The sequence below is a fragment of the Choloepus didactylus genome, chromosome 3, assembly GCF_015220235.1.
Source record: "Choloepus didactylus isolate mChoDid1 chromosome 3, mChoDid1.pri, whole genome shotgun sequence".
NCBI lineage: Eukaryota > Metazoa > Chordata > Mammalia > Pilosa > Megalonychidae > Choloepus > Choloepus didactylus.
Genome location: NC_051309.1, coordinates 179,934,293 through 179,948,156, shown reverse-complemented (window position 1 = coordinate 179,948,156; position 13,864 = coordinate 179,934,293). Strand labels below are relative to the sequence as shown.

Sequence of the window (13,864 nt, the reverse complement as noted above, 5' to 3'; positions counted from 1 at the left end):
CAAAAATGGAGATAATACCTTTGTTATATGGTAATGTAAAGGTCAAATATATATATTAAATATATATATTATATTTATATATATTATATATATATATATTAAATGCCTAGCATATAGGTGGAGATTAATCCATGTGAAAATTGTCGCTTTATAGTTCTAATGTAGACAGAAGCTGTCTCTTTCTCTCTAGATAGATAGATAGATAGATAGATAGATAGATAGATAGACAGATACACAGATACACAGATAGACAAGCTGTCTCTCTGTGTGTGTGCATGTTTAATATCTAAAGCCAAGTATTCTTCACAATGGGGCAGGGGGAGAGAGACAAAATACAGGAAACCTCTCAAAATGTATGCAAAACTTTGTGTATGTATGCTTATGTGCACTTTACTTAGGAAAGGGCCAACAGATTTCATGAGATTCTCAAAGGTGTTCATAACCTCAAAAAGTTTAAAACCCCACTTCAGAGCATTCTTTCACTTTATTTTCTTAGTTCCCTCAGATTTATAAAGTTTATAAAGTTTACCTGGAAATTGTAGACGTAAGTTAAACCTTAATTCCTCAACAGCAACAAGAAAAAAAAAGGTAAATTAAAATCATGGTCATGGGAAAATATATGCTCTTTCATCAACCATAAAAAAAAAAAAAAAAAAAAAAAAACTAAGTGTAAATTCATTTAGCTCAAATTAACCCCAAACATCATAAATAAAAACAAATTATCCAAACTCAGAACCAAAGTTTAAAAGCCTAAACAAAAATAACAACAACAACAACAAGAAAATCAGAGAAACCTAAGTAGCCAAGAATTTAAGCCCTATTGTTTGTATAATACAGTAAGAATTATTTCTTCTTGGGAGTTCATTTTTCAAATTACTTTATTCACTCAATCTGACTCAAAGTTAACAAATTTCACTTTAAATAGCTATTATATATATATTTTTAATAGGGTAAAAAGGAGATTATATGGTATCATAGAGGGGACCCTGAACCAGAAATCAGGAAACCAGGGTTATGATCCTGTTCTGTCACCAAATGACTCCAAGACAGCCAGAGCTCAGCATTCCATGGCTTATGATTCTACGTGGAAATATGCAATCCCAAAACAGAAGACTAACTTACCTGCTAACCTAACATTGTACTTTATCACTAAAACAGAAATTTACAAAAGGGAGGCCATCTGACAGGAGATCTTATTCTAGGTCTAATGAGAAAATAAACCTACAACTATAATCACCTTTATTATAAAGTTCTGTCCCTACTGTCAGCACTCTAAAGACAGGTATACTCAAAACAGGGATTCCAGTTGGGCCCGTTTTAAATTTTAGCTTAACATTAATAAGAACATCAGATCCATGACACACCTTTCCTTAAGGTAAACTGCTTACAAGGAAGATTTAATAAAGTTTAGATAGACAAGAATACAAAGAACAGGGCAAAGAGCAGTTTGGTGTATTTGGGTATGTAATGCCTTGTTTTATATTACATGAAAAAAATACTTGCTTTGGAAAAGGTAGTTCAGTTTAATCTATTTTATTTCTAAATTGCCTTTTCCAAAACAAATATTTTTCAATGGAATATAAAATGAGGCTTTATATACCAGGATACTCTTATGCAGAAGAGACAAAACAAAACAAAAAACCACTATACAAATGTGAAGCATTTAATAGGTCTGCCAAATCCAACTCTCTGTATGTATTCCTGTAAGAGCTCAGCAATATACACAAAAAGCAAATTAGCACAGCAAGAGGTTTTCTGAAAGACTGTGATGACTAATATTTCAGTACTGGAACATGATAGTTATTAAAAGAAACAGGAGAGCAGGCCCTTGTCCCTTTGCAAGAACTACTACAAACAACATTCAGAGCTGTGCTCACAGGGTCTAGTCTCTTAGACCTAAATCATCTTTTGCAATTTTCCCCCATGTGGCCCACATGTGAATTACAGAAATCAGCCACTAATTCATTGGTTCAAGGTCAGATATAGTACATAATGAGGTCCAATCACAAAAATGAATACAAAGAGGGAGCAAATAAAAATCCAAGATAAATTCCCACTGAAAACAATGCCCTGGAATCCAACAGAGTAACTGTACAAGTAAGAGCAAAATGGGTGATACATGGGTACACTGCTATTTCATGGCATGTGCCAAATACTTCCTCTCATGTTAAAAAAGATTCATTTAGCCTCTGATTTACACCTTTATACACAACCCCATACTGGTCACAGTTTTTCAAATGCCTTACTTCATGAATGGGACTTCCAAGAAAAGAACAGTGAGGCCATATGGGAAAAATCACCAGGAAGCCTTACCACTGCTTATTTCATATTTAACAGTGAATAGCATTTATTAACAAGTTAAAGCGGAAAGAGATCAGTCTTCAAATTCAAATATGCTTCAAAGCATCTTGTAGCATATTTGACTAATTAGAAGAGAAAAAAGATTGAACCCATAATTTCCTATTTGTGCAAACAGAATTTAGAGATTATTTCCTAACCATTTAGTCCTAGTTCTCTTCATTGTCCTCAAAACACAGGGTCCTATTAGAAAGAGCATAAAAAATAAAAAATTTTTAGATGGCAATCTGACATATTTTATTAAAAATTAAAATGTGCATGTACTTTTTGATCCATTTTGAGGAATCCATCCTATAAAATTTATGAATATGAATACAAAAATATTCACGGCAGCATTTTCTGTAAAGATGAGAAATCATACATGTTGATTAATATATGGGATACTACAGAAAAGAATGAGCTGGAACTATATATACTGATGTAAAAAGAACTGTAAGACATTTTGTTCAATGAAAAACAGCAAGTGGCAGAACTAAAGGTATAGAAAAAACATATTCATATAAAGGACAATGTGTTGCATGTGTATGTGAATAAATGTACAAAAAATGGTCTGAAAGGATTCATACCAAACCAGTAACAACAGAGGTTACCCTCAGGGAAAAGAGAGTAGATCAATGTGTGTGGGATGGGGTGGGACCAGGAGGGGAAGGGCATTTAGAAGAAGGCCTTCCCTTTTTACCCCATATGCATCTGTGCTATTTAAATGTTTAAGTCATGTATATATAAAACGTTCTTTATAGAAAATAAAAACGAGGTAACTTCAAATTCTAACAACTCTAGAATCATATAGAGAGGATGTTTTAAAGAGTGAAAGAAGGTTGCTGGCAGTCATAAACATCCTTTGTAGACTTTACTCTTCAGAGGAATAAAGAAAATTGTAGGCAGCATCAATCAGTAGTTATAAATGAATGTGACTGTGTTTTGATGAAAGAATAAGCATCACTCAGAGAACTAAAGGATTTGTACCCTGGAACTTTAGGAACATAAAAGATACTGAAATAAAAAAACATTTAAATGATGTACTCATTCCAAGTGTCCCTTGGAAATAAAATTTTCACAATATATTCTATTATTTCAGTACAAAATAGATCCTATGTGGGTAAGCTTTTTGGATTAAAAAAAAAAAACCTGGCATAATAAAGAGCTAAACTGTGCAAAATGTCTACTCTTACCTGTACATTTTCTTCTGTAACCTGGATTTCTGCAGTGTAAACATAGTCAATTAGCATCCTCAGCGTCCACCCATCTACCTCTTTTATTCGAACTCTCTTTGCTCGGCTCTCACTCATCTCACCTAAAACACAAAGTGTAAGAATGAAGTTACAGCAAGAAACAGCTATGGAAATACCAGTATTACCAACGTCCGAGTTAAGCTGATCCAACTTCTTATAACTCACTGTATCAAGTGGCAACTTGATCAACCATTTTTGCAGGCCTGAAATACTACCCGACCTCCCGCAAAAGCATAGCTGAACAAACTGTAAAATGTACTTCTGTTACCCACTTGTACCTGAAAATCACATCACAATAAAGAACATGCCATGTGTCCAACTGTATGAAATACAATACCTGGAGCTGCAAGATCAGTATCTGAAGCTGCCGTGCTTTTGAGTAGTTCTCTTTATTAGTTAGTACCATTTGTTCAATGAGCACATGAACGCCTACATGAACATGCATGGCCTGCACCAGATACAGAGATTCTGACCTCAGTGGGAGAGCACACCCTCATGCAGGAAACCATTGAAAAGCAAATTACAAAGATGCTGAGGGAATGCACGGCAGAAGAGGAATTATAAAAAAGGGTTAGCAAATGGCAAAGGCTTCTTTACAGAGATCTAGCCCAAGCTCACCTCTTTAATGTCATCTACAGTAACTTCATCCTGAAGTCATCTCATATCACCACTTATTACTAAAGCCAGGTGCCCTTCTACATCACAGCTACCTTAAAAGTGCCAGGAGACCTCGCTCCTAACACCTGCTGAGCTTATTGAAGCGTTCAAGGGTCATAAATAAGATGCTCTCTCATGGAAAGAGACAGCGTTGCAGAAGAGAAGGGATGGCCCCTAGATCAAAGGGACTGAAGAAGCAGGTCTGAGCACCTATGTGTGGACAGTATAAAATTACCCAAGATATAGGGAGACTGCAAGCAACTGAATGGTTGGGGGGGGAGCAATTAAAATCTAAAACAGGTCTCTAAAAATTACACTGGGTGCCATGGGACACCTTTAGCAAAAGGTTTGGTTCTAGCATTCATTAGGTTTTTAAGATAAACAACGCATAAAAAATGATGCCACCATCCATCACCTTCACTTTAGTTTGGCATCTCCTGTTAGAAAAATGACACAATGGCCTCAAGATTTCTTGAAAGCTCATTTCTTTTTCAGACCCAGTGCACCATCAGCGATGGTAAGCTATCGAAAAAGCCTATGGGAATCCATAATTACACAAAACTCCTCTGCAAACACAAACCCTGGAAGAAGAGAAATAATAATAGTGATGTACATTAGCTATGTGCCTCCCTGGAGATTCTCTGTGTCTCAGAATCTCAGATCTCAGAAAGAAGCTGTTTTTCTAAGAGCTAAAGTATCTCAAAACCTACCCTACTACTTCTTGGGGGGATGACGGAGGTAGGGGTGGGGAGGGTGGAGTGGGGTGTGGCTATCCATCCATATTATAAGGGAAAAGGGAGAAAGAAAGTTAAAGAGAAAGGGCCCACAGAGCAGGAAGAAAGGGGGTTGGGTTAATACCTGCTGCTACAGTAAATTTGTTGTTTTTTCCCCTTTAAAGAAAGGGTCAAGGAGGGTCAAGGAAGGTCAAGGAATATCGAAAAACAACTACTCATCAGCACAGAAGGCACTTTTCTCCATGAAACGTGTGTACAGACAGAATTTGTATAATCTGGAGGCTCCTCTCTGCCTAAAACTAGACACTTTGGTGACTCCCACTCAGGTTTTAGCCAAAGGGTACATCTAAATCACCCACAGGTCCCCTATGACCTACAAAGCCCTCATGGGCTGGGGCATAAAGCTACATACCTAGTTTTCAAGCAGTGTATTCACTCCTCAGGAATTAGGCATGACTTAGCATAGACAAAAACAAGTGACTTTAATTTACATACATGCCTGAAAAAGTCATCTGCCAAGACGTTTTTAATAGTTTAGTTTTTAAAGTATTGCTGTAAGATGTACTTTTCTAATGCATATATTCCTTATGTATCATTTGTACTAGTATTTCTCTCCCCAGAAAACGACATATACTTCCAATAATTTCCATCTCAATCATAGTTTTTTAAACATTTTAATCTTTTTAATTAATTTACCAAAAACAGTGACAAAAACAAAAAGCTTTCCACTGATTGCATTAGTAGTACAAAAATCCCAGTAACCATTATACATCAAAACATGTATTAAAGAGAATTGCAAAAGCTATATATATCTAACTTTGGTTGTTACATATAACCTTAGTTACTGCCCTTTGCTGTGTTTATAGATAAAATCTTTAAACAGTCTGATTTTGTGAGATTTATTTTTGATAATGTTTTTTAAAAGATATTTAAAGGTACTGTATAGTTTATCCTGTACCATCTGTAACTTCTCATAATCTTTCTATTAAGAGTCTTTTGTTTCTGTTTTGATCACATAGAGCTCTGCAGCTATATTAGAATATCCACGCAGCCAGACACTTGTACTAAAAATCTGAGTCACCCTTGACTCTCCCCTCTTCCTTATCCACCCATCCCATCATTCACCAAAACCTGCAGATTTCACCTCAGATAGATTTCAAGTCAATCCCTCATCTTCTCCACGTGCCCTCTGCCACTGTGCTCACTGGGGCTTCCATCATCTCTTGCCAACACCACTGCAGCAACGTCCTAATTCTCTTCCTGTCTCCAGTACTAATTCCACATATCTGACAATGGCTGACAAGATCCTCCAGCTGCTGCCCATTACATGGGGATCATGTCCAGGCATTCAAACCCCTTCCATGTCCAGCCCCTGCTTCCTTGTCTAGCCCCATCTTTCTCTCCCACTTAGAGCTTCAAAATAAATTAACAGGGAAATTTTTATAGTTTTCCACACACATCAAGCTATTTCTTACCTTGATGCCTTTTTCTTCGTTTCCCCACTCCTCAGTCTCCAAGCTAATCCCCACACATTCTTCAAGATTTAACTAGAACCTCTCCAGGAAACCTTTTCTGTTACTGTCCCAAGGCTGAGTGAGGCTCTCAACAACCCTGGAAACACTTGGGAACTTTGTACAAATCCAGCGTCATAATCACCTCTTTACCTGGTTCTCCCCACCTGCATTCTTTAGCTCCCTTAGCACAGGGATCAAGTCTTTCTTATCTCTGTTCCCGTTGATGCCTGGCACACAGAAGACACCCAATAAATATTTGGTTGGATGAATGACTGACTAAATGAACGAAGAGCAAAACAAATGCCAGTTTAAAATGCAGCATTTTACTTAACACAATTAATGATATTTAAATTATCATTATTCAATATTCCTTATGTATCATTTGTACTAGTATTTCTCTCCCCAGAAAACCATATATACTTCCAATAATTTCCATCTCAATCATACAGTTTTTAACGAACATGGGTAGTCTAGCAACAAAGGACTTAGGTCAACAAACATTTATCGAACATCTACTATACATTCCAGCCTCAGCTAAGCACTCTTACAACTGAACCTTCATCATCTCTACTTTTTTTTTTCCTACTTTTTTTGAGAAAAGAAATGAAAAAAAGCTTAAGGACATATGTATAGCTAGAAACATTTCCACCTCTAGGGCCTTATATGAGAGTTCCCAAAGCTCAGCACAAACTGGCAACTTCATTTAATCATTCTGAAGTTCTAAAAATGTAATAGGTTTAAAGAAGACAAACCCTAAGGTCCATTTCAATTAAAAATTTCTATGATTCTAATTTCAGTTATTGTTTAGAATTAAAAATTTCTGAAAAACAGAAAAGTGTAATACAGAAGTTTTTACTATGCTGAAACCCTAAGAAGTGAATCACAAATTTACAGCTAGAGTCAATAAATAAATTTTATTCCATTACATTTCAAGTTCCACTTGTCATCTACTCTAATCATTATTGCTCTTTTGATTATTTTTATTGTTGGATTATAAAGAAGCTACTGACAAGCAGATATTTTCAGTCTGGTAAGCAGACCAGGCTGCCCACACCAGCCACTCTCTGTGGTGGTCATAATGGGTAACTCACCAATTCTACAACTAACCAAAGGCAAACATAGTAACTGCATTCCCCTGCCAGTCTTGCAGTGGTTTGGGTAACTTCTGGGAAAAGTTTCCTAAAGATTAACAAAAAAAGAGCGAGTGAGCGACAGTCCTATTCCCTCCATAAGATGCTGGGTCCACTCTTACGGACATTTTGCATCCAGAATGGGAACCAGCCTTAAGATAAAATTTTTACTGGAAGATAGCAGAGTATGGAGACAAAAGGAAGCAGGTACCTGATGAAATGCTCAGACTGCAGATCCAATCACGCTTGTGCACAGCCTATTTTCCAGTTCTGAGATAATATACTTCCTTACTATTTAAACCAGTTTGAGAAGAGCTTTTTGCTACAAGCAGCCTAAGGCATCCTAACTTCTGTTCTGTTCTGTTCTTCATCCTAACTTCTGTGGCTGGTGTGGGCAGCCTGGTCTACTTACCAGACTGAAAATATCTGTGCGTCAGTATCTCAATAATGCTCAACACCTTATTCCAACTTCATAACATTTCATCAATATCAGAAATTATCTTTTCTTTAGGTGTTTACTGTCTGTCTAACCTTTCTTCCACTCCCCAACTTGAATCATGCGGACAGGGACATGTCTGTTTGTTCACTTCTATTCAGGTATACCTCATTTTATTGCACTTCACTTTACTTCACTTTACAGATACTGCATTTTTTACAAATTGAAGGTTTGTGGCAACCCTGCATGGAGCAAGTCTATCAGCACCATTTTCCCAACAAAATCTGCTCACTTCATGTCCCTGTGTCACATTTTGGAAATTCTTACAGTACTTCAAACTTTTTCACTATTATATCTGTTATGGAGATCTATGATGTAACTATTGTAATCACAAAACACACCCACATGAGATGGTGAACATAAGCGATAAAGTTGTGTTCTGACTGCTCCACCAACTGGCCGCTCCCCCACCTCTCTCCCTCTCCAAAGGCCTCCCTATTTCCTGAGACACAGCAACACTGAAATTAGGCCAATTAAGAACCCTGAAATGACCTCAAAGTGTTCAAGTGAAAGGAAGGGCCACACATTGCTCACTTTAAATCAAAAACAAGAAACGATAAAGCTTAGTGAAGAAGGTATGTCAAAAGCGGAGAAAGGCCAAAGCAAGGCCTCTTGCACCAAACAGCCAAGTTGTGGATGCAAAGGAAAAGTTCTTGAAGGAAATTAAAAGTGCCACTCCAGTGACCACACAAATGATAAGAAAGCAAAACAGCCTTACTGCTGATGTGGAGAAAGCTTCAGCGGTCTGGACAGAAGATGAAAACCAGCCACAACATTCCCTTAAGACAAAGCCTAATCCAAAGCAAGGCCCTAAGTCTCTTTAATTTTATGAAGGCTAATAGAGGTGAGGAAGCTGCAGAAGAAAAATTTGAAGCTAGCAGAGGTTGGTTCATGAGGTTTAGGGAAAAAAGCCAACTCCATAACATTCAAGTGCAAGGTGAAGCAACAAATGCTGATGTATAAACTATAGCAAGTTATCAGATCTAGCTAAGATCACTGATGAACATGGCTACACTAAACAACTGCTCTTCACGGAGAAGAAACAGCCTTCTACTGGAAGAAAATGCGATACACACACTGGGAAACTGAAAAATTGTGAAGCTTGCTTTATTGCAATATTCACCTTACTGCTGTGATCTGGAACCAAACTCACAATAAGTCTGAGACATGTCTGTATTTCCCAGAGCCTAGGATGATGCCTAGCACAAAGATAATCAATAAATAGATCTTGAGGAATAAAAAGGATGAACCTTATATAAACAATCATGCATACAACTCTAAAAACTCTGACTTCTTAATCATTCAAATATTCTATCTTTTCCTATTAAATTCCCCTCATAAAAATTATGTTCACTATGACAAGAGAAACCATCAAAAAGCACAGAAAAATAAAGTAAAAATAAAGTTTTAATATTTCTCACCACATACAAGAAATTGTAGTCTGTGGCACCAAATGAACCACAAATGATCTGTTCAATAAAAAGCTTTTTAAATGCCACATTTGCAACAAAAAAATTAATATAAAAACATAAGAACCCAATTTGATATGTTCTTTCTCAAGTAACAGTTAAGTAACCTGGCCTCACTCTAAATAGGCCCTTACTTCACAGAGTAAAAACCTGTGACTACATCATAGAATTACTTTTCACCTCCCTCTCTATCCAAATATTTGGAACTACTATGAGTAACAGAATTCTTTTTGAGGTGAAAAAATTTGAATGAAAAACTTCCCTACAGCTTAAGAGAGATTGAAAACAATAGCGAAGAAAGAACATCTGAATATTCTCCATTTCCTAGTATGTGAGTCATGGGAAAGCAAAACGGTACCGTAACACTGCCCAACACAAAACACTATGAGCAATGAGCAATGTTCAATGAACAAGAATATATAAATACATACATTGCTTACTGGAATGGAAGTATCCAAAGATCCACTCAAAGGCCTTAATATATATTTGACAATAAAGTTTAATGGACTTCAGACCAAGAAAAACAGATAAATAAGTGATTCATATTCTGGCAAATACTTAACCGAATACACTTAAACTAAACTGCCTGGAATGAATCTCCATGTCTTCTTTACTTAACTCCTACCAAATTGTGGATTATACGATGGATTCAAAAGCAGAAAACAGTACAAAGATTGCTAGAAAGGTAAATAGCACCTGTTGCAGAAGAATCATAAAACTCTTAATAAGTACCTGAAAAGATACATTAGGGAAATGCAAATTAAAACAAAAATGAGATGCCATTTCACACCCACTAGAGAGGCGATCATAAAAAAGACAGATAGGAACAAGTGTTACTTGAGGATACGGAAAAATGGAACCCTCATTCATTACTGGCGGGAATGTAAAATGTTGTAGCCTCTTTGTAAAACAGTTTAGTAGTTTTTAAATGCTAAATATAAATTTACTATATAATCCAGCAATATCACTCCTAGGTATGCACCTAAGAGAAATGAAAATATATTTACAATCAACTAGTCACAGCAGCATAATTCTTAATAGCCAAGAATTGGAAATAATCCAAATGTCCATCATTTGGTGAATGGATAGTCAAACTGTGGTATAGCCATACAATGAATACTATTTAGAAATAAAAAGGAACCAACTAATGATACATACGATGACATGGATAAACCTCAAAAACATTATGTAGGTATGAAGATGTTCTAAAACTGATTTGTAGTAATGGCTGTACCACTCGGTAAATTTACTAAAATTCAATGACTTGAAATGGGAACAGTTTATGATATGTAAAATATACTTCACTAAAGTTGGAAAAATGTAACTTAGGTACTCAAAGTAATTTCATATTTTATATACATCAGAAATTAATGTAATATGCCTAAAAAAAATCTACCTTAGCAAATGGCAATCTAAAACTTGACCAAGTATAGAAGGTATATTTCTCAGGCAGAAACAAGTCCAACTGCAAGAAATACCCACCTACCAGTTAACTGAGATACACTAGAAATATTTACAGAACCAGAATGACCTCAGGGCCTCATTCTCTTCATTAGGCAAAGCACAGCATATTCGTAAATTGCATGTCAGCTGCAACACGAAAAGTAGAGAAACATTAGATGACCAAGTCTGGAAAAAAGCTAGTTTTCTTATTTATTTACTTCATAATCTAAACTGCATTTCATTTTCCCTCTTTTTTTGTCTAATCCCCCTTTCCCTTTTCCGGGCCCCGAGACTCCCTCCCTCCTTCCCTCCTGTCCACCTCCCCTTTCTCCACCTGCCGCCCCGGGTCCATACCACCTTCCGGGCCAGGTGCACTACAATGCATGGCCCGCGGGCCCAGTATATGACCCGCCGTCCTGTTGCCCCTCGCTCTCCTCGCCCCATGTGGCTGCAGGGCTGCGGCGGCGCTGCTCACTACAGCCCTGAAAGCAGTTAGCAGGAAGAGGAAAGGGTCCGCCTCACTCGGAGCGGAGAGCGACGCTCAGGGCCCGCAGTTTGGCTGGGATCACTCACTTCACAAAAGGAAAAGGCTTCCCCCAGTGAAGAGGTCTGTAGTATACTACCTGAAGAGTCGGGAAGCCAGGCTACAGAATGAAACCAGCTATTCCCGAGTGTTGCGTGGTTATGCAGCACAACTGCCCAATCTCCTGAAGGAGACTGAGTTTCACCTTGGGACCCTTAAAGTGTTTGCATCTCAGTGGTTGAATCATAGGCAAGTGGTGTGTGGCACAAAATGCAACACATTATTTGTAGTGGATGTCCAGACAAGCCAGATCACCACAATCCCCATTCTGAAAGACCAGGAGCCCGGAGGGGTGATGACCCAACAGGGCTGTGGTATCCATGCCATCTAGCTGAATCCCTCCAGAACACTGCTAGCTACTGGAGGAGACAACCCCAACAGTCTTGCCATCTACCGTCTGCCTACATTACATCCTGAATGCGTGGGAGATGACGGACACAAGGACTGGATCTTTTACATTGCATGATCGGTGACAATATGGCAGTGTCTGGTTCATGTGATGGTTCTATGTGACTCTGGTAGGTGACAGAAGATGTGCTTACCAAAAGTGATGCTAGGCACAATGTGTTGTGGGTCCCTGTGTATGCCCACATCACTCACAAAGCCTTAAAAGCATCCCCAAGGACAAAAACCCTGACAACTGCAAGGTCCAGGCTCTAGCCTTCAACAAGAACAAGGAATTAGGAACAGTATCTCTGGATGGCTACTATCATCTCTGGAAGGCTGAAAATGCACTATCTAAGCTCCTCTCCACCAAACTGCCAGATTGCCATGAGAATGTGTGTCTGGCCTACGGTAGTGAATGGTCAGTGTATGCAGTGGGCTCCCAAGCTCATGTTTCCTTCTTGGATCCACGGCAGCCATCATACGTCAAGTCTGTCTGCTCCAAGGAGTGAGGCAGTGGGATCCGATCAGTGAGCTTCTACAAGCACATCTTCACTGTGGGCACAGGGCAGGGCTCCCTGCTATTCTATGACATCCAAGCCCAAAGATTTCTGGAAGAGAGGCTCTCAGCTTGCTATGGGTCCAAGCCCAGGCTAGCAGGGGAGAATCTGAAACTAACCATGGCAAAGGCTGGCTGAATCACAATGAAACCTGGAGGAATTACTTTTCGGACATTGATTTCTTCCCCAGTGCTGTTTACACCCACTGCTACAACTCATCCAGAATGAAGCTCTTTGTGGCAGGAGGTCCTCTCCCTTCAGGACTCCATGGAAACTGTGCTGGGCTCTGGAGTTAATGTCAACTAACTCTCCCAAAATGCAGAGATTTACACTAACTTCCATCCTCGGTTTCTTTGTTTTGCCTTCTGATTTGTCTTTCAATTGTGTGACGCTCTCATATTTTAGTGGGAACACTGTGGTTTAAACATTTTACTGAAAAAGGCACTATACAGAAAACTGAATGGGGCTTTTTTTCTTTTTTCGCTTTTGGTAATAATAATTTTACTTTACTACTTTTTTTCTCTTTTGGTTTTCAGCCAAACGTTGTTAATCCCTATCCATATGTTTTCTTTAAGTGACACACACTCTCCCCTCTTTGGCTTCCTCTTTAGGCCGACACATTCTTACCCTCACTTTCACTCTTGAGAGGTAGGGCTCCTTTTATTATGTGGCTGCTGTCAAACTTCCTGTAAAAGATTGGGAGCCATGTGTGTATGCGTGTGTGAGCTTGTGTGCCTGTAGATACTGTGTGTCACTAAAATTACCAGGACTAAGGATTACTTAAAATATTCATAAAAGAAACAACTTTATTCAGAGTCCAGCTTTGGGACTAGTCTTTATCTTGTTTTTTAATGTCTAGCAATATGGATTACAGGAAGTAAAATCAAAGAAAAACAAATCACCACTAGGAGAACCCTTTGAGTGAGATTGCAGGCCTCTTGTGGACTCTATGCCAGGACTCCAGCCCCTACCTGTCTTCCCTCCTGTGTGTCCTCCAAGTGAGAACATTCTGTGTGTCACTTCCCTTCCTCCCATCTACTTAGCCAGTGGCCACTCCACTAGAACATCAGGGTCTCCATCCCAGTGCAGCTCTGGAGGCTGCAAAAGTATTGCTAGGATTTGGTAAAGAGAATCCCCATCCCAACTGCCCCTTCCTCCCCCTCAAACAAGTTCTGATCTGGTATTTCAGGGGCCAACGCTGGAGGTCAAATCTAAGATGTATATGTTCAATCCCCTTAGCTTGGGGAAGAAACATTTTTCTCCATTCTTCCATTCTCCCCCAATGGGTTTTGCTTTTGTTTTTG

The 13,864-nt window shown here is 38.4% G+C and overlaps 1 protein-coding gene and 1 pseudogene across 2 annotated transcripts in view; one reads left to right on the top strand and one right to left on the bottom strand.

Annotated features, from left to right (window-relative positions):
• KLHL2 (kelch like family member 2) overlaps positions 1 to 13,864 on the bottom strand; it is a 141,378-nt gene that overhangs the window by 93,694 nt on the left and 33,820 nt on the right. Inside the window, exon 4 of one of the 2 annotated variants that reach the window (XM_037830960.1) lies at positions 3,531 to 3,652. The exons of the other annotated variant lie outside the window; for it this stretch is intronic. Within the exon in view, the coding sequence (XP_037686888.1) occupies positions 3,531 to 3,652 (122 nt within the window). The remainder of the gene's footprint in view (positions 1 to 3,530; positions 3,653 to 13,864) is intronic. 2 annotated transcript variants of the gene reach the window in all.
• LOC119529098 lies at positions 4,704 to 12,856 on the top strand (annotated as a pseudogene).